The sequence below is a fragment of the Podarcis pityusensis genome (genome assembly GCF_964106645.2).
Source record: "Podarcis pityusensis genome assembly, chromosome: 6".
Taxonomy (NCBI): Eukaryota; Metazoa; Chordata; class Lepidosauria; order Squamata; family Lacertidae; genus Podarcis; species Podarcis pityusensis.
Window position 1 is genome coordinate 53,009,292 of NC_138030.1, and position 21,021 is coordinate 53,030,312.

A 21,021-nucleotide genomic window follows, 5' to 3' on the forward strand; every position below is an offset into this window, starting at 1 on the left:
GACTATACCTCTCCAATTTGCTATCACCCTCTTGGATACCTTCCCATCCCACTTCTGTCACAGCTCACTGGAGCATATTTGCTGACCCAATGGCAAATGGATTCTTAATATATAACAGATCAAATCAGAGTTCCTTAAAAAAAACCCCAATCCTGACATACACTGCAAGGGCTAATTCCTGCTTTGGGGAGTGGTAGGCTATTAAGGCTTGGTCCCGTCCCCCCTGTCCCCCCGTCAACAGGCAGAAATGCCGCATATGGTTGTTTCCCTCTTACTGCATCTCTGAACTGGGAAAGCTTCAGTCGTTGAATTCCTCCTACCTTATGTTGTTGTTAGAAATGGTGATCCTGTAGGCTGGAAGGCTGTACTATGTGAGTAGCCCCAGAACTATTCTGAGCCTGTGTCAAACAACACGAACCTTGCACTGTAATTCCTCATGAATCAAATTACTGGATTTCCGCTATAAGAGTTGATTGAAACAAACACACATGTAGTGCTTCCTGGAGAAGGAAAAAGATCACTTGCTGAACCCCTACCCCATTGGCTGCATTCCCTGGAGCCACCCACTCCAAATGCTGAACAGCTTGGGCAATTCCTTAGCTTCAAAGGAAGAGAAGAAGATTAGAGGAGAAGGTAAGTGTGGCTTTTTTGTAAGGGAAGAAAATTAGAGAGCGTGAGACAGACAAAGTGAGATTTAAGGATTTGACTTACGTGGTTGTGCATTTGGGCAAGAGTCTGGAAAGCGCATCTACTTGATACACATTTATACAAGGAAAAGGGAGGGTATAGTCAGAGGAAGAAGGAAGGTAGTACAGTGTCTCCAGGAGTCCATAGGAAACTCCCTTATACTGAGAGAGATCATTGGTCCAGTATATTGATTGGCAGTGACTCTCTGGGATTTTAGAACCAATCTGGAATTGCTAAAGATTTAATGTCAAATCTACTGCATGTATAGCAGATGCTTGACCAAGGTTGTTGTGCTGTTTCAATGTGCACATGCTGGGATCTTTCTCTCTGTGTGTGCATAGGCTGCTGACAATGTATGTATATATGTCCAACTCTGCCCATATGTGTCCAGAGCTCGTCAGGAGGTAGAAACTGGATGACTTCACTATTCCAGGATAGGGACCCTGCAGTCTTCCACATGTTGTTGGACTCCATCTCCCATCAGCCTCAGAATGGTATAGTGGGCGTTGCAGCCCAGCAACATTGGGAGGGCCACAGGGTCCTCAACTTTGCTCTATCCAAGCAGGAAAGCTAGATCTATTTATTTTTTAAATGGATTAAAATCCTGCTTTTATTAAATCGGCAGATGTAGTAATTAACTCCATAACATTTTACTGAGGAGAAAGCACCTAATTCTGTATGTATTTGGTGAGCCTGCCTTAGTTGTGTCCACTTTACAATTCGTAGGTGATATTGGCAGGGAAATTGTGGGACAGTGTCAAGCACTCTGTATTCAGAGTCCTTGGCTTGTTCCACTGAAAGGAGGGATTAGTTACTGAAAAGGCTATCTGAGAATCTTTCCAGAGGGCCTCCAGGGGAGAGTTAAACTGTCTCCATCCTTATCTATCTACTTAAAATGTAGAAAAACATGTTTCCCCCCTATCCCTATGTGGAACTCTAACCCAAATGAAGCATTTGCTTTTATTTTTAAAATTGCTTATTTAGAATTTTTTTTTTAAAAAATTCATTACATTTCACCTAAATAGCATAGGTTGAGCATATGAAATATGCTTATAATGTGTGTGTTTGAGGCAAAAGGGAGAGAGAGGTGGGAAGAAGGAAGAAACATGCTTATTGTTGCATTCAGCCACACAGTATCACACCTGAAGTTCATACTTCCAAGTAGGGCATTAGGCAAAGTGAGGTGTCCATCAGCAGCAGAGGCTAGCAGGGCAGCGGCAGCCTGCAGCCATTCTTGAATTCCCCAGCCATTTCCTTCTGTTGCCACATGGCTTGTCCTGAGACATCTAATCTTGCTTGCTGTCTCAGGTGCAAAGGAGGATTCAGCTCCATCCAGAGGCAGGTTTAGGGCATAGCTATCAACTTTCAGATTTGAAAATAAGGGATCAGCAGCCTCGAAAATAAGGGATCAGCAGCCTCACCTGTCCCGGGGACAGTCTACGGGATATCTAACAATCTGTGATGGCAGCAGGAAGCAGCGGGAAACGGCGTTGGAATAAGGGAATTTCCCGCAAAAAAGGGGGGAAGGTTGACAGCTATGGTTTAGGGGAGGATGACTGTTTCACCCACACTGAGAGCCGAGCCGAGAGTGCGCCACAGGGGTGCTTCAGCAATGACTTAGAACAGAAGTCAAAATTAAAAAAATCCTTCCAGTAGCACCTTTAAGACCAACTAAGTTAGTTGGTCTTAAAGGTGCTACTGGAAGGATTTTTTTTATTTTGACTATGGCAGACCAACACGGCTACCTATCTGTAATTAGAACAGAAGGCGAGAGGCAGGACAGGTGTGTGTGCCGAATTTTGGCATCGCACAGGGTGTCACTGAAATTTCAAAACCCAAAGTCCACCACTGTGCTATCATCAGTTTTGAATCATAGAATTGCCCGACATAGGGCTTAAACTTACGACCCTGAGGTTGAAAGTCTCATGCTCTACTGAAAGAACTGTAGGGTTTGACTGCTGGTGCAGTTGGCTTCTGTACATGGAATTGGTGGGGGGTGGGGTATCATATTGTCCTTTGCCTCAGGGAGGAAAATGTCTTGGGCCAGTCCTGCTCCCCAAGTTTATTGTCAGCATTCACTTGAGGTGAAGGCTGTAAATGTGTTCCTGTGCATTTTGGGACATATGAAATTAACTGCAGCTAGTGGAGAACAGTGCATATAGGGTAGCTTGATGGAATTATTTGGCCTTCATGTTATTTTTGTGCTGTCTTTTCAGAACCCCCCAAATACTGTCTGCTGATTTGATTCCAGAAAGTTGCAGAGTGCTTCCACTATGATCCACGAATGGTTGAAGCAGTCATGGCCTCAGGTTAAGATTGACCTTCACATTGTCCTTGCTCTGACCAGCAGCACAGCTGCAGCTTTCATGGCATTCAAATGGATGGGCCAGAATAGGATCAAAAAACAAATACAAGAGGCAAGAAGGAAGAGAGACCATGGCTTGGGTCAAATGGAAAAAGTTGTTCAGGAGTTTAAACAGCAGGTATACATCTCTTGGATATGTGTGTGATATTCCCACCGTAGACTTCTGTTATAGTGACATAGGTTGGAATAATTGTTTGACAAAGAAAAGAATTTCAGTGAACAATCACATTTTTAGTATGATCAGATTTTGATTGTTGTCATCTGGGAACAACTAAAATAGAAAGCCTGGTAAATGTTTGACATTAACAAAACTCTACAGAAGGAGTGGGCAACTCTTATTAGCCCAAAGACTTCATTCCCTAGAGCAGTGTTTCTCAACTGGGGGGAGGGGATATGGCCCCTTGGGACCCCCTAGCAGGGCCGGATTTAAGTTTGATGAGGCCCATAGCTACTGGTCCAGCTGTCCTTTGTCAACAACAAATTGTCAGTGTTTTTTGTGTTGAATATATACTATACAGTGGTACCTTGGGTTACATACGCTTCAGGTTACAGACTCCGCTAACCCAGAAATAGTGCTTCAGGGTAAGAACTTTGCTTCAGGATGAGAACAGAAATCGTGCTCCGGCGGCACGGCAGCAGCAGGAGGCCCCATTAGCTAAAGTGGTGCATCAGGTTAAGAACAGTTTCAGGTTAAGTACGGACCTCCGGAACGAATTAAGTACTTAACCCGAGGTACCACTGCATTGTAATTTATGGACCTAATAGGTATCTAAAGCCATTTGCACATGTTGCCATGCAACCAGTCCATGCAGAACGTAGGCACCCTATATATAGAAATGAGCAAACCAGTGATATTTTGGCGAGCAGGCGGGCCCCATTACTTACATCATAGGAGCCTACACAACATAAAACACTGTTGCTGTATGTAGGTTGTATTTTATTTGTTTTTAATCTTATATTTTGGAAATGTACATCTGGTTTTTTTCCTTAAATTTTTTTGGGGGACCCTCCAAGAGAGTGGGGCCCTAAGCTATAGCTTGTTTAGCTTATACGTAAATCTGGCACTGCCCCCCAGGATATTCCAAGGGGGCCACAGGTGAAATTATATGTTATATAATTATAAAAATTATAAATAAAACATGTTCTGTTTACAAACAAAATAGCTACCTTTCTACTAGTAGGACAGGGGAGGAAAGAAATAAGGTTGGAAGGGGGCCACGGTCAGAAAAAGTTTGAGAAACACTGCCCTAGAGGGCAACCTTCCAAAGACAACATGCCCAAGATAGGCGGGGAGAAGCAGTTGGGGAGCAGACAAAGCAAGGGATATGATTCCTGCCTTTTTTACAGTAGGTTGCACTCCAGCTATGCAAAACATCAAAAGTGTGTATACCCCACTCCCCCGACATCTCTCCAGTCTTTATCCAGGCAGGCATGCAGAAGTCATTGTCAAAGTTCAAGCACAGATGAGTGCCATGCAAGAGCACTTGAGGAGACTGCTGCTCAGTGCCAGTGAGGGGTGTGGCCTTGGGAGAGGGGTGTGGCCTAAGGAGGAGGTGAGTTCTGAGGGCTGGATAGAGAGGCCCCAGGGCTCAGCTCCCCATCCCCTCTTCACATAGTCCATGAGAATTGCCATGTGGTATGCTGTCTCCACAGAATCCTGGGGTACAAGCCGCTCATGTCCTTTCTCTGCCTCTGGCAGAGCTAGTGGAGAAGCTGAAGGAAGGGTCCTTGTCTCCAGAAAGCGTCCTTTACACTTACATGGAAAAGGTGAGAAGAATGATACGTTGTGTTCTTCACCATCTTGATACTTTTAAAATGTATTTGGCAGTATAGAAATATTTTCAGATAAATCAATACATAGTTTATTTAATAGGTCCCTCTAGGACAAAAATGCCCATATTCACAGTAGCCAAAATATTTGGACATAACCCTGCACTATGCAATCAGAATTATTTCAGTAAATTTGCACAAACCTGTTTTTCCTAATTTAGTTGAAATTCCCAACACCACCTCTTACAATTAGGAATACTTGTTTAGGTCTTGGGCTCTTGGGTGTCTCAGTCTGCACTTTCAGGTCTAAAGCATAGTTTTACCAGATCATGATCACTTTCTCTCTCTCTCTCGCTGGATTTCCCACAGTTAAGATCCATTACTCTTCAGTAAGTTGGGGGTTGTGGGAGCAACAAGCGTATGATCAGGGCCAGTCCAAGACAGTTTGGTGCCTGAGGTTGAGGAAAGAATGGCACTTTCCTCTTCCCTCTCAAATTCCATATACAGAAGCTAACTGGACCGGTAGCTGAACCTTAGTTACACCACTCACGGGACAGCTTTCTCCACTATTCCTAAAGGCTGCAAGGTAGCTTAGAGTGGATGAGGCAGGCCACATGACATACCCAGCTCTGTTTTGAATCCTTGGTGTCACTCCCCATCTTCTGTCATCTGCTGTCCAAGGCTGCTGCCTCACTCTGCCTAATGGTAGAGCCGGTCCTGTGTAGGATTCAGTATTTTAATATTAATAGTGGTAATCTGTTGTTGGATACATTCTTGTAGAATCAGAGTATGCAGTAGCTCATTTGTAAGAATCTATTGCTTCTTCCAGGCTAGTAAGCTTTTGTGTGGCGACAGACACACTACGTCCCCAGCCCCGCCAAAGGTATCTTGGTTGGAATGTCTGGCTTCCCCTGCACTCCTAGTTTTGCTTAGGGCTGATGTAGCAGAGAAGTTCATTTGGATTTTGATATCTGCAGAATGCAAAACACTGCATCAAAGGAACACATATCTATTACTAATTCATTCTCCACCTTGTTTCCCTTGCTTTTCACTGAAAAGGCTTTGGCAGTTCACCAGGAGGTGAACTGCATGCGCCATTTTATTCCAGAATGTGAGCAACATCTCCAGGAGCTGAAGAAACAGAAGGAAAGGGGCTTGCTGTATGGTGTGCCTGTCAGTATCAAGGATCACATTGCATATAAGGTGATTCCATTTCTCTGAGTCACAATGGTTATCTAGAGTTGGGTGCAGATGGACCAAAGTAGGACTACTAAACGCCTAGGGCAGCAAATCTGGGATTCATATAAGAAAGCTTTGTAAGATTATGGTTAGAACTTCAAAACAGAGCACAACAAAAAACTGTTGACCGTTCAGCTATTTGATATTACAGCGTATACTGAGATGGCAGTGCAAAGTGTGCTATTATTAAGAATGCTTTCAATTTGCACAGAATTCTTTGTTAGAATACCTAGCAGAAAATGCCCGTAAGCAGGGTACGATGTTGGATAGTTATCAAAATACAGACCTAGTTCAGAGTTTTGTTTTAGAACTGTTTCTCTAATAATTTGAAAAACAGCCACAACCACCCAGGCATTTAACAACTCCTTTGCTTCTAGGGTCATTTATCAACATGTGGCCTTGTTCAGTCACTTGGTGCCTTGGCAGAAGAGGACAGTGTGCTGGTTGAGGTGTTAAAAAGACAAGGAGCAAATCCATTTGTAATCACCAATGTCCCGCAATCCTTATTGAAGTAAGTTGCGTATGCTTTTTTGTGTACTGGTGCAAGTCAACCTTGTGTACTGAATCAATTCACTCTGACTTTTTAACAAAAGGAAATCATACATGTAAAAGTTTTGCATTGACTCAAAATGTCAGATCCTGAGGCACATTATTCATCACCAGTGATGGGTATGAGATAGCTTGATATGCACCATGTGAACACTGTGGGCACCAGGTTGGCCGTTCAATTCCCTCCAAGAGTGATGGAACATCATTAACTCCCATTGTTCCCTAGAAAGTCCCACAGTGCTGCCTGCTCTGGGTGGCAAGCAGCTGGAAGACTTCTGGAAATGGTAGCTTTTTAAAGGAGAAGGAGAAGATTAGCAAGATTGGACAATGCCAATGATTTGGTTTTGGCCACCAGGTGTAACGTGACCATCTTTCCAGATGGCGAAGCTGTGTTTGTTTTGTTCCTCCAGGAGTTTGCAGTCATCTTTGACACAGAAAGTGTAGATAGTAACAATGCTTGGGGTTTTTTAAATTGGGTTGTTGTTTTTGTTTTGATTTTATGTATTTGTTATTTTATGTGAACTGCCCTGAGACCTTCAGGTATAGGGCAGTATAGAAATTAAATAAATAAATTGATGATGGTGATGATGTTGTAAAACAGGGACAAGCCTTTGGCTCTGTATCTAGCATAGGTGAGAGGGATGTGGGTTGAAGGATCTTAAGATGCAGCAGGGCAACAGACATATTCAGATGAAGCTGCATTGAGTGCTAATCAGGTATCAGGTTGCACTGAGGCCTCTAGGGAAGAAAGACACATGGGTTGCATTTAACTAACTTTTACTCAGAGTAGACCCATTGAGGTTAATGACCATGACTAATTTAGGTTCCTTAATTTCCATGTGTCTCCTCTTCTCAGTAAAAGTTAGTTGAATACAACCTATAATGGCAATTCCACTATCTTTACAAATACAGAAGTCTGCTGTTATTTGGATCTGTCAACCATTCTAGTACCTGGGTAACAGCCCTGATAGCCTATTTTGAAATGTAGCTCTACAAAGGAATACATTCTTTGAAATTCCAGGCTAAATTAGTATTATGAGTATTTTTGCTCTTTCAAATATGGTCAGTACCACAGTTCTGTTGCTTGGGCATTAAAAAAATAGGTATATCCTATTTTGCCATTTGAGGCTTCTGAGGCTTAAGGTGAGTGCCTCACCCTGCCTCATCAGTGGGCCAGGCCTGCCTAAACTTGTTGCCAAGATATAGCTGCTTGTACCTGGCCTCTGTTTTCAGCCCATTATAGTCTGGTTGATGGCACATGTCCAATACAGGGTGTTAGTATTTTGTATGCTACTTATCTGCAGTTCCATTGTGAGTTCAACAGACATTTATTTTTAGCAAGTGCATTGATTGCCTTCTAACAAACAAATGGGTAACTGCTGTATTTCTACCGTCCTGTAGCTATGACTGCAGCAACTCTATTTTTGGCCAGACAGTGAATCCTCGTGATCATAAGAGAGGCCCTGGTGGATCATCTGGAGGGGAAGGTGCCCTAATAGCTGCAGGAGGGTCCATCCTGGGATTTGGATCAGATTTGGGTGGAAGTATCCGTCTACCCTCCAGCTTCTGTGGTCTTTGTGGGCTGAAGCCAACAGCAGGCAGGCTGAGGTATGTACTGAAAATATCACCTACTGTGCAAATGAATGGCATTTGTTGCTATGAAGCATGAAAATTCTCTCTCATAATATAAATATTGGAGACCTCATTGGGAAATATGATGAATGACTTCCTGAGTAGCTCTCGAACTTCTTAGGGGAGTGATCTGCTTGATGGCACAGTTTAAAAATCATGGTAAACCATAGTTAATATTTACTGTGAACTTGAAGATGGCTCAAGAGTTGGTGGAGCTGGACCATGGTGAACCTTTCTTGGGCAGTTGCAGTGATCTTTTGATTATGTGGTGCAGTCTTAATTGTAGATATGATCTGTGTTGCAAGATTGACATGGAAAATTTTTGAGATTGCAAGATCCTTACATCTCTCAGACCCCCATCTAAATGCAAAGCCTTTTCTGGCTACAGAACTCAAAGATCATAATCTCTGTTCTCATCCTGGTGCTCTGAGGGTCTAAGCAAATTGGCATGTGCAGCCTTATCTCCCAAGGAATGTGGATTTCCTTTAATCTAATGTTAAACAATCTCTTCTTTATCACTATTAGACATTGAAACTTGCTTTTCCTGATTCTGGTAACCTTGCAGAACCATCTTTCCAAAACGTCACTCATCCTTCTCCCATTCCCACAAATTATATTGATTACATTAAACAATAGCAGGACTAACAGTATACATGGCTATATTCACAAATTCTTTAGACTGTTTGCAACATAATATCTAACTTAATAAGGTGTGTTATGTCCAAACTGGGGGTTATAGGATTTTTCCTTCCAAACAAACTTTGATGTTAAGCTAAGGTGTGTTTTGGCTTACCTGTTGTGGTTTGTGTAAGCAAAACACATAATTATCCCTGATTCGGATGCCATGCTAAGCCAGGAATCCTGGTTAAGCATGGTTTAAAGCCATAAAATTACTCCCATTTCCATCTGGTGTGGTTTTAGCATAGCAAATGCATGTGAATATTATGCTGATTGCAATACTCATCAGACATGCCAGCCTCTCTCAAATCCCATAAATCCTTTCCCTTTTAAAAATATTTATTGTGCATAGTTAAGCTTTTAGTATAATTGTTGTTGTTGTTCATTATTATTAATCACCTTACACACAAGCATCTCAAGGTGATGCACAATTAAAAAAAGCTTAAAACCAGTTAAAAGTGCAACAACAACAACAACCCAGCAGATATATTAAAAAACTAAACACACACCCACGGTAGCACCCCATTTATGCAGCTGGGGAAGCTCGGCAAATGGACATTGATTTCGCCTTTCTGAGTGTGAACTAATTGACTCAGCAGCCTACATAAAGACAATTTTCCATTCTTTGCATAAATTTGCTGCTAATAAAACTGCTTCTGATAAATTATTGTGTATATCCATTCTTTCAGAAGGAAGGGCAAGATATAAATTCAATTAATAATTGGGGAAATCTATCTGATTCAGTGATAGTGAACTGATTTCATTTTTTTCCCATTGAAGAGGTTAGGTTCTGTTTCATTATTATTCTTGTATCTTTCTTGTCACAACTAACCACAGAATAAAACCTCGGATGGTTTCATTAGGTCATGAGAGTTATTTATAGTCCAAAACATCTGGAAGGCACCAGCATGGGGAAAGTTGGTTTATGGCATTGCTTTCACGTCTGGTAAATAGCACCTTTGGGGCAAATAGCTGGGGGCAATTTTCGACAGGAAACCAAGGCAGGGCCTTGATATGGCTTAGGGCTCCACAAATGCTTTTCTTTCAACAAATGTAGCCATTGAACATAAGTAGCATGCATTGAACATAATGTGTTGTTTGGGTGGCCATCCTCCAAGAAGCTGGCAGTAGTTCTGGTGGCAGCAGAATTGTCCATGTATCAGATTTACTTTTTTACCAGCTGCATGTTCTGACATTTCTCTGTTCTACAGCAATTTAGGAGTAAGGGGCCCCATTGATGGAATACTCACAGGTAAACGACCTCTTCCTTTTCTATCCAAATTCAGAAAGGTCTGAAGGATCACTTTTGATTGAATGCAAAAAGTGCATGTATGTGCTGTGGCAGAATGATTATTGGGTGGCTGCGGTGATTGAATGTGTAATTGAAAGACACCTTTCAACCACATTGGTGGGGTGAGGATATGATCTCCACAAAGTGATGAATGTTGGGTAAAATTTAAACAATGTCTGGCCCAGGTATCATTTCAGCTTGAAACTTATATTGTTTTTGACTAGCAAGTTAAAAGTGGAACCTGCTCCCACTTTCTCTCCCCACCATACTTTAGTTGGGTTCTTCACCCATTTATTTGGTGCAGTTGTATGTTCACTCATTCATTCACCCTTTGCCTTTAAAAAATGCAAACTTTACAAAAAAATGTTTAGGGATTAAAATGCACTTCTGTCATTCTGTTAGATGGCCATCATTCCATATCTGACAACCCCATATCCTATGGGTTGTGCATGATGTGCAACCATGTTCACCTTCTCTTGTCAATTGAAGTTCCAGGAACAGTGGGCCCAATGGCAAGGGATGTGGAAAGTCTAGCTCTGTGCATGAAGGCTCTCTTATGTGACGACATGTTCCAGCTGGACCCCTTCGTTCCGCCTGTGTTTTTCAATGAAGAGGTACATAAAAGATTACATTGTGAATTGTTCAGTGTCTGGGAATGTTTTGGGTGATATTTTAGAGAACCCCATTGCTCCTGTATCTGTAAACACTGCTCCTGAATTTGGTAGCCGTTGCCAGAGTCATTGCAGAGAGTGCCTTGGTAGCAACCCATGTTGCCTTAGGAACTGTCTCCCCCTTTCCCTACTATTAATTTTACTCATTCTACATTAACTTGATTCCCCGCTTTGCTCTTTTGCTCCAAAACTTCTCCATACACTGAAAGTAAACAGCTCCATAATATAGCATTATTATCCTGCTCTTTCATACATTGAACAAATAATGGAGCTTTGCCCATGAGTGTTAAGCAAGCCCAAGCAATTTTATATAACAACTTTCAATTTAAAGTATATGCTCTGCTTTAAATTTCAGTTCCTGATAACATTTAAGGGTTTGGTTTTTGTGTCCTTGAACTCTGAGAATACTTACTGCTTGTTGGGATAAAGCATAGAGAGAGGTGTGTGAGTGTTTGTAGAAACTACTCTGCTGCGTACAGACATTGTTGTTCACATTAGTTGCTCCTCCCACTTTTGACTCTGGCTCTGTACACCATTGGTATGTGGCCCTCAGAAGATTTCCCAGAAGGAAATGTGACATTAGGATGAAAAGGGTTCCCCATTCCTGGGCTGAAAAATGGTGAGTAGCCCATGATAACCCAATAAGGTTCATGGCTTCATGACTATTCTGAATCTCCCCAATCCCAAACCAACACTCTACTCTAGTGCTCTAGTTTAACTGTTTATGCGACTGCTGGTTTTGGTAGCAGCTCTGTAATCTTTGAGATATCTAGTTCAATGCACAGTATGAAAGCAATTCTGATTTCCACAAATTGATTCCAAATCTATCCATCCATTGATGATATTACCCGAAGGTTCTCTCTCTTCTCTTCTAGGTATACTCTAGTTCCATGCCACTTCGGATTGGCTATTATGACACTGATGGCTATTTTTTGCTCCCTCCCTGTATGAGGCGGGCTGTGCATGAAACCAAGAAGCTTCTCCAAGAAGCCGGCCATACGGTGTGTACCTTTGGGACTGTTGCCCTTTGCATTTATCTATGTAGCCAAGTACAAAGAAAGTTAATTGCAAGACGGTTGGCTCTACTTACACAGCACATTCAGTCCAGTTCTGGGAGCAGTCTATAAATGGCTGTTGTTAAGCGCTGAGGACAGAATACTCAGCCTGCAGAATACAGTTTTATTGGAAGTTGGTACTTTGGAAAAATCTAAAAAAGGTCTTTGTCAGCTTCACGGTGCCTTCCATTTTGGGGTAAATTGCCGTTTTAGAGGTAATTAATTCCCTTCTGGCTCTCTACAGTACAAGTCCTAACTGCACACATACTTGGATAGCTAATTGAGAAAGAAAGACCAAAAGAAATAAAAGACATTTAATGTAATTGCATTGTCACCCTAAGGTCAGGGGGAAGGAAGGAATTCAGTTTGCATTTATTTATAGGTGGACTTAGCTAATTCTGTAGCAATACATGAACAGAAACACAGCCATCCTTGAAATTCGCACTTCTCTGAATCTTGCAGTGCAGTCCTCCAACCAAGTCATCATCCTGTTCTCACAGGGCCTAACCAGTTGCTTATAGGAAGCCCACATGCAGGACCCAAGCACAAGAACATCCTCCCCACTTGCAACTCCCAGAAACCAGTATTCAGAAGCACACTGCCTCGACAGTGGAGGGAGAACATAGGGAATTCATGGCTGGTTGCCATTCATAGCCTTATTATCCATGAATTTGTCTAATCCAAGATGGTGGCCAACACTGCCTCCTGTGGAAGATAATTCCATAGTTTAAATATGCCCTGTGCGAATAAGTACTTTCATTTGTCCGTCCTGACTCTTCCAACATTCAGCTTCATTGGACACGCATGGGTTCTAGATTTAGGAGAGAGGAAGAAACACTTTTCTCTACCACTTTCTTCACACCATGCATAGTCTTCTACAGCTCTATCAAGCTCCACCCTTAGTGGCAGGGGAAGGTGGTGGAGGTGGACTGCACACTACGAATTTGGGTCATAGGCTCCTGTATCTTGTATGTCTTGGGAAGGAAAGATGTTCTGTGCGTGTGTCTGCATTCTGGAGCAGAAAGTTGGGATGTGCTTGTGAAAGAAGACTTTGAGTCAATGAATTGGCACCTGATACTTACTCAATGACCAACCCTTTTTTTGCAGCTCGTTCCCTTCACCCCACCTTCAGTGGACTATGCCATAGATGAACTTTATATCAAAGGCCTTTTTGCTGATGGAGGCTCAACTCTGTTGGCTATGTTGTAAGTAACCGTGACTCTTAAAAGGCACTACAAGAGAAGAGCAAAGAGGAGGACAAGAACCCTAATCAAATAATGCTGTCCAGGTATTCAAAGCATGGCTGGTTCAAGACATTTTGCTGCCTGAGGGTGGAGCAGCCAATGATGTCACTTCCTGCCACATAGTACGTCTCAACCTTCAGAGTCAAACTCTGAAGGAGTCAAATTAGTTCACTGTTCAACAGTACTGTGGAAAGGGACTTGCCAATTAATACTGCATTCTTAGCATGGGAAACTTCTTTGAGATATCCTGTCAGATCAGATTAAAGGGTCATCAAGCCCATCATTCTGTTTTCACAGGAACCGGCCAAATGCCTCTGGGTAGCCCAAATGAAGAACATGAGGGTGATATCCCACTTCCACTGTTCCTCAGCAAGTTGTATTTTGTCTCTGAATGTGGAAGTTGCATTTAACCATCTGGACTAGTAGCAACTTGATAGTCCAGTCCTCCATGAATCTGTCTAACCCCCCTTTAAAGCCATCTAACTGAATGGCTATAGTCACTACATCCCAGGAGAGCAAATTTTGTATGTTAATCAAACAGCTATCTGACTTTTAGAAGACATCTGAAGGCAGCCCTGTTTAGGGAAGTTTTTAATGTTTGATGCTTTATCGTGCTTTTAACATTCTGTTGGGAGACGTCCAGAGTGGGCAGGGTATGAATATATTATTATTATTATTATTATTATTATTATTATTATTATTATTTTCATCATCATCATGCTGCAGTACATTTTTGTGAGAAATCAATGTTTTCTGTGTAAAAGAGGACTGGATTGCCCTATCTCACCTTCTTCCTCTGTTGCCTTCCAGTGAAAGAGATATGGTTGACCCATGCTTGAAACCCCAAGTGGCTCATCTTAGAATCCCAAAATTGGTGAGGAAAGTTTTGGCCAAGTTTGTCAAACCCTGGGTGAGTCTTGGACCTCTTTAGGTTTCATTTATATTACTAATCTCGTGCTGCTGCTGCTGCTCCAGAGAGAAGTTTAAGAACAACATTTTTGAACAATATTCCTATTATAAAATGTTGTGTGTAAAATGAGAAATGAGCTACAATGGGTGTGTCATTTATGTGCATTTCTTCCACTAGAGGTATCACAGAAGCTATTTAGAGTTGATGTATTCTGAGATATTGTAGGGCCCGACCATTTTACTTAGATTGAAAGTGGGAAAACTTTAGCCCACCAGTTGTTACTGACCTACAATTCCCATCACCCTTAGTAACCATGGTCAATAGCTAGGAATGATGGGAGTTGTGGTTCAGCAACATCTGGAGGACCAAAGGCCTGGTTTAGGAGGTTATTCACTTTTAGGTGGTTATTTCCTTTTGTAAATAAATTTTGTATTAATAATTAAATTATTATTAAAAATAACTAATTATTTTCTTCCATTATTATCTGGAACAATCACCGTGCCAACTCTTATCACTGTAGTTCAGGACATGGTGGTATTGAGGGGTGGGAAATATTGTAAAACTAGAGGGACAGAGGTTCTGATGGTAGGCACAAGTAAAGAAAGATAGCAGATTTGTCAATCTAATACACAGGATGAATGAAGAATTTAGCAGCTGGGAAAGAAATAAGAATAGCAGATCTACCAAGTAACTGGCTGTTAAGACTCTGTTCCAACTGAAGGGAAGTCCAGGTGGACACTTGGTTTGTTCATCCCAGGCCAGATACCGCTAGTTCTATCCTCCATCATGCTTAGTTTAGGAGGTGATAGACCTGCTGTTGGAGCCAGATAGCCTATAGAAATCTGTAGCGCTGGTAGACGGGACTGCAATGGCCCAAGAGCAAGAGTAACCTCTGGCTAGTATATTTGCATATAGTAAAGTTGATCCAGAAAGAAAGATTTATACTGTCATCAGCTTCCAAGATTAGAGATATTACTTTTGGGATTCCCCCCCAACATATATATATATATATATATATATATATATATATATATATATATATAAAATCGGGGGGAAATCTACTAGTCCTAATGGATCCAGTTTTGTTTACATTCTAGTTTCCAAGACTGGCCAGCCATCTCAATGCACTGTGTGGAGTAAGGTAAGAGGTGCAATAGATTCTGACAAACATACATAAATGAGGCCTGCACAAGATGTAAGGGATGGTGCCTTACATAAGATGGGGGGTGTGGAGGTTGATTTCGCCAACCTCCTTCTGAGCTAGATTTCCTGCTGCTGTAGTTAACTCAAAGTCTTATCAATATTGTTCAACCTTGAGCTAGTATGACTTCTGATTCAGCAGCACTTGCTTGTGGTACTCCAGGAATGAACATTGCCAGATAACACTGTGAAAATCAGGAACCCTGTGGAGCTGGATGTGAGGTCTGAAAATAAAAGGCATTCGTTATGTTAAATAGAACTTTGATACTCTAGAATGTGGGATAATGATAATCTGCACAATAAGGATGTCTTGGTCAGCCTCAAACTTGTCTTGTCTTAGGTACTTATGATCTTGCTCATGTTTATGATCTTGCAGTGACAGTCTTCTGTCATTTTAATATTATCAGCTGTTTATTATGTCTTGCATGTTTCAGGTCTGTGAATTGCCTGTGGGAGCTGAATGACAAAGTGATGGTAACATTTTTTGTGTGTGGTGGTGGTGGGAGGACAAATAAAAAGCAAAGCTTAATCTGGGCTGAGAAATCAGTTTTAATACAGAAACTGTGCTATATGAATTTCACTCCAAGGGTTGCAACCAGTTTTAAGAGTAGTGCCCATATCTCTGTGAATATATTATTGCATGCCTCCCCAATCTTAATGCAGTTCAAGATTCCAGGGGCTCCAGGTGTGCTTACCCATTCCTTTAGGAATGCGGCACAGTGGAGAAGGGGGTGTCTTTATGATATACGGTTTAGTTTCACATATATACAACTCGAGCCTACAGTGGAGGGTTCACAGCACTAACACCCCAAAGGGCCTCTCATAGCTGCAGCCTTGGATTCAAACAGAAATCAGCCTTCAGCTTGCTGCCTTTTCCAGCCTGCAACCTTTCTTCCCCTAGGTCACATCATAGCCAACCCTAAAGCTCTACTTCAGACACTGGCTTTGTCTTCTGACACTGAGTTGAGGAAGGGGTCCCACTCATTTGCCACCTGGCAAGCTGGTCCTCTCAATCCTCCAGAGAAGTTGGCACCTCTGTGTTCTCCTTATATGTTGTTGTAATTAACAATTGCAACACTTGGGAGACACTCTGTCTGGCTTTCTGAGAGACTGTTTTGAGCTACATGTTTTTAATGTTTAACAGACAATTGTATTTTAATATTTTGTTGGAAGCCGGTCAGAGTGGCTGAGGAAACCCAGCCAGATGGGCGGGGTATAAATAAATTATTATTACTACTACTACAGATCTATCTATACACATCTCTACAAATCAATTTGTTACAAGCCAATCAGACTGGTAGTATTTTGCACCTGCTTCAGCCCAATTTGGGCAGGATGCAAATTGGGCCAAATAGGTTCGGAAATCAGTCAAATCTGGTTCACAGCCCTACATACTAGTTTTGTCATCTAATCAGGGTTTAAATTTGCACTTTAGCAACCCAGCGGGTTGGGGAGGGAATATGACCTGTAACATTTTAAATGACCAAGGCCCAAGACCTGAGAGACTCTTACAGACACCTCCCTCTTACAGCTGCACGCAAACTAATTCACTTTCAATAGAGATATCGTATGCAGCTTAATGGATATATCTATGCATTGGAGAAATGTCACTTGAAATAAGGTGGATTATGCTGGCAGTATTGTTCTCAACAGATAACAACCCCTGCAGTTTCCAGACTCTTTCTAACTGCTCACCTAAATGCTAACATGCTCTTGCACTGCACATTCAGGCTTATCGTAAAAAGTTTGTTGACCAGTGGAAGAAAAGCAAGCTTGATGTTGTCCTTTGTCCAGTTCTGGGACCTGCCTTTAATCTTAGATATCCCTCAGAACTATTGGGTAAGCCTCATTATTCACAGAGTATGTATATTTCAATCACTTTTTCTTTCCTTTTGTAATAATTATGAAGATTCTTGAATATATGTCAAGAAATAGGACAGTTCTGAAATAGGACTGGACTTGCAGTTAGGCCCAGAATCTGTTTTTGCCTTTCTCCATTATAAGCCAAATGGAGAAATAGCAGCACAGAGGCAGTGCAGCTATTCCTGATTTTCTGGCATGGGTCTGTAAACTGGGCCTCGTTTTCACTAATGTGGCTAACCTGTTACCACTTCAGGCTGTAGCTTGGGGATAGTTTTCTTTCTTTGTATGTGTCGTTACTTCTTGGATTCCATCAGACCGCTTCTTCTGCATATTCTTTTCCTCCAGCTGCCATCTCGTATACCATGCTGTACAATCTTTTGAACTTTCCTGCTGGAGTTGTGCCAGTCACTACCGTTACAGAGGCTGATGAAGAGGAGCTGGGACAGCACCGAGGACACTTTGGTGACCCCTGGGATAAGAGACTGAAAGAGGTCTGTCTGGATTTAAGCGGTTCAAATACATTGACTACTTCTTGGCTATGGACTGATATATATATATTATTTTGAAGCTGATGAATTGTAAATTTTGGATGACATTCTACTACTAATAATAACACATTTACTATATTCATTAGCCACATGTTGCGGCTGTATATGAGGAGATTATTCTGTATTGCAACACAGGGGTTTGGATTTAAGCGATGTCTGAGCTGAACATTTCAAGTTCAGTGGCTTTCAAAACTTGGATTTTTATGTCAAACTGTATGATCCCACAATGTGGCATTAGATTTCAGAATCGAACTTTGACATCAACACCTGAAATTGTCTATTGCATAAATGAGTTAAGATGATATAACATATAAATTTAGTAAATAAATACTATTGCAAATCATCTATCAAAACTGTCCAATACTAACTGCTATAAGGGCATGAATGATGCAATGCCATCATCATGTTCAGCTTTTTCATATCCCTCATAAGCAACATCCAATGATGTGGAATTGAAATGGAGAAACACTGAGCATGATGATGACATGCCCCACATCTGCTGCAACTAAACAGCTACAGGAGATGTGGATTTGGGGTGGCCATGCATTTAAGGTAATGTTGTTTGGACCTCGGTTGTTAAATGGTGACTGCTACATGTTGCTTTGAAATACTATCTAGTACCGCATGTCACCTGTGAAATACTGCCACATGTTTATTACTACTGCACAATCATTGGGTGTCAGAGGATGATGCCAAATGGCAAATGTATATACCCAGAGGATATTTGGAGAAGGAACAATTACAAAAGGACATTCATTATACAGTCGTACCTTGGAAGTTGAACAGAATACGTTCTGGAAGTTCGTTTGACTTCCGAAACGTTTGACTTCCAAAGTGTGGCTTCTGATTGGCTGCAGGAAGGTCCTGCAGCCAACTGGAAGCTGCAAAAGCCCTGGTGGACAGAATGTTCGACTCCCAAGGTGTTTGGGAGCCGAGGTACGACTGTATAATGTTTTGATGCAAAATTGTTTCAGCTTTAGGTGAAATACTGTGCATGCGAAATAGAGAATCATAGCAACATCTCTCTAATCCCAACTGACTGCTTCTGTCCTCTTTCTTTAAGGAAGGAAGAGTTTATGACAGGAGACTTGAGACAAGAGTTGCAGGTCTAACAGCGGCAACATTCAGGACTGTGTTCATTTTGTAACAGGAAGGGGGTCAAATTACAACATTTTTAGGCAAATAATGCAATCCTTAAAACTTGTTCATTGCATATTAAGTGACTATCAGGGCACAAATGGTTGTCTGAATCCATCTTCAAGCAAAAGACAGGGGATAGCAGCACTGGTGAATTATTTGGCTAACAGCCCAACTTACCCTGAACATTGACTACAGTTCAATGTCAGAGAGCAGTCCTGATGTTCCCTGTCCATGCAGACACACAATAGCAGCTTTAAAAAAATGTATTTTGGGCAATAGCCCCCAAGGCAGCAGAGAGAGAGAGAGAGAGAGAGAGAGAGAGAGAGAGAGAGAGAGAGAGCTCAGGAGTCTACCCTTTGATAGATGGGCAAAGCTTGATGATTGACCCCAGCTTGTCTTCAGAGGGTGGTCTGTGATCCTAAGTTTTCTGCCTTATTATGCATGCGTACTTGGAAGTAAGTCAGTGGGATTTACTTCAGAGGAAACAGGCACAGGATCAGGGTGGATCACTCTAGAAAGTTTGAGACCCAGAGCCTAAGCATTCCCAGTAACTCTGCTCTTTGAACATCTCTTGCAGGCTGTGAAAGGTGCTGTGGGGCTCCCTGTGGCAGTTCAGTGTGTGGCATTACCATGGCAGGATGAATTATGCCTTCGTTTCATGAAAGAGGTGGAGATACTGTCCCACCAAAGGAGACTAGAGAAAGCCATGTGAGCCTAACAGAGAAGATCATTAGCCTCTAAAGAAGGTAGTTGTTTCAGGGAAGCAATCTTGACTATCAAGAAAACATACATTTGGTTCCAGCATTTCCTTTGAATTACATTTTTTCCTGACCTTCTGCAACTGACTGAAGAGGGATCAGTAGTAGGCTGATTGGATTAGCTGTGTACTGCTTTTGTATTCTATTCATTTACAGGGTATAAGTTTATCCAGTATCTAATATTATTTCCCCTCTCTTTTTACCATCACCTTCTCTCTACAAATGAACACAGGAAGTCGCCTTATACTGGGGCAGATCATCAGTCCATCTAGCTCAGTATTGTCCACAGCAGGGGTTCTCAACCTTTAAGAGCATGAGGACTCCTTTCAAACCTCAATTTTTTGTGCCCTCTCCCATGCTAATTGTTGTAATGTTAGGCTCTATTAATTGAGAAAATACAGAAAACTGTTATGAAGTCAGTACACAAGAATGTTTTTAAATGAATTCACTTTTTATTCATTGCAACAATAAATATATACGTTTGAAAAATAGTAATGCTGGGAAACTTTTTATTCAGTGTTTTAATAATTTATACAACAATACAATGGTTTCTATTGTTATTCAGTCATTCTACAAACTGGCTGGGATTTGAACAGGCTAGTTCCTCCCTCCCTCCTTCCCCTCACATTTCCTTTTTCTGGCTATTTCTCTCTCTCTTCTTCAACTGTTGCTGAACTGCTCTCAACATTTCATGGCACATGCAGGCCACTGAGAATGCTCAGTTCTCACTGACCTGTTGCCACTCTCCCCTCTTTTCTCTTTAAAAATTCAAAGTCAACATTTTTCTACATACGTGAGGAGACCTCTTCTACGGATGTCCCTCTTTTTTATTCCCATCAAGTAGAAGGAACAATGACATACAACTAGAGTACTAAGTGTCTAAAATGCTCTACAAACTTTGTGTGTTGCCTTCACAACAATCCTGTGTGTTGAATCAGTTTTATTTCCATTTTAGAAATGGCAAAGTAACACTACAAGATTGTAACTTGCACCTAAGGCTGCAGCAGAGGTGGGAGTGGAATCCCATGTCTTCAAGATTTTAAGGTGCTTCTTAGATGCCTTCCAAGTATTTAAAGCAGTGCTTGAGCCAAATTGCCACCTGCTCTCTAGGATGTGAATTATCCAGCTCTCTACGAAATGACACAACAATCTAGCTTGCAGCTATGACAGCTTTATTGTCTTGAAAGAGGTTTGGCCTGCATAGATTGAATGAAAAATGGTCAAAAGTCAGAGAAGAAGGGATTTTCTTATGCAAGGGGGGGGGCATTTATTGAGCACATAAGATGGTAGTTTACAGTGGTACCTCGGGTTATATACGCTTCAGGTTACAGACTCCGCTAACCCAGAAATAGTACCTCGGGTTAAGAACTTTGCTTCAGGATGAGAACAGAAACCGTGCAGCGGTGGTGCAGCAGCAGCAA

At 41.7% G+C, this 21,021-nt stretch overlaps 1 protein-coding gene across 6 annotated transcripts; it reads left to right on the forward strand.

Moving 5' to 3' along the window:
• The first annotated feature begins 39 nt into the window (after positions 1–39).
• LOC308479049 (vitamin D3 hydroxylase-associated protein-like) lies at positions 40–20,091 on the forward strand. Of its 6 annotated transcripts, XM_081009409.1 has the most exons (17): positions 40–633; positions 2,904–3,170; positions 4,706–4,819; positions 5,882–6,025; positions 6,439–6,572; positions 8,012–8,218; positions 10,132–10,172; positions 10,701–10,825; positions 11,758–11,883; positions 13,045–13,142; positions 13,992–14,091; positions 15,189–15,232; positions 15,726–15,765; positions 17,022–17,130; positions 17,500–17,645; positions 19,420–19,588; positions 19,833–20,091. In XM_081009409.1, exons 2-16 carry the CDS (start codon positions 2,961–2,963, stop codon positions 19,552–19,554), a joined length of 1,773 nt encoding a protein of 590 aa, XP_080865535.1. In that variant the 5' UTR covers positions 40–633; positions 2,904–2,960; the 3' UTR covers positions 19,555–19,588; positions 19,833–20,091. The 6 variants fall into 6 exon arrangements, 4 of the variants coding, with proteins under 4 accessions (XP_080865535.1, XP_080865533.1, XP_080865534.1 ...); XM_081009407.1 differs by having other exon boundaries at positions 19,420–20,091; XM_081009408.1 differs by having other exon boundaries at positions 2,939–3,170; positions 19,420–20,091.
• The last annotated feature ends 930 nt before the right edge of the window (positions 20,092–21,021 follow it).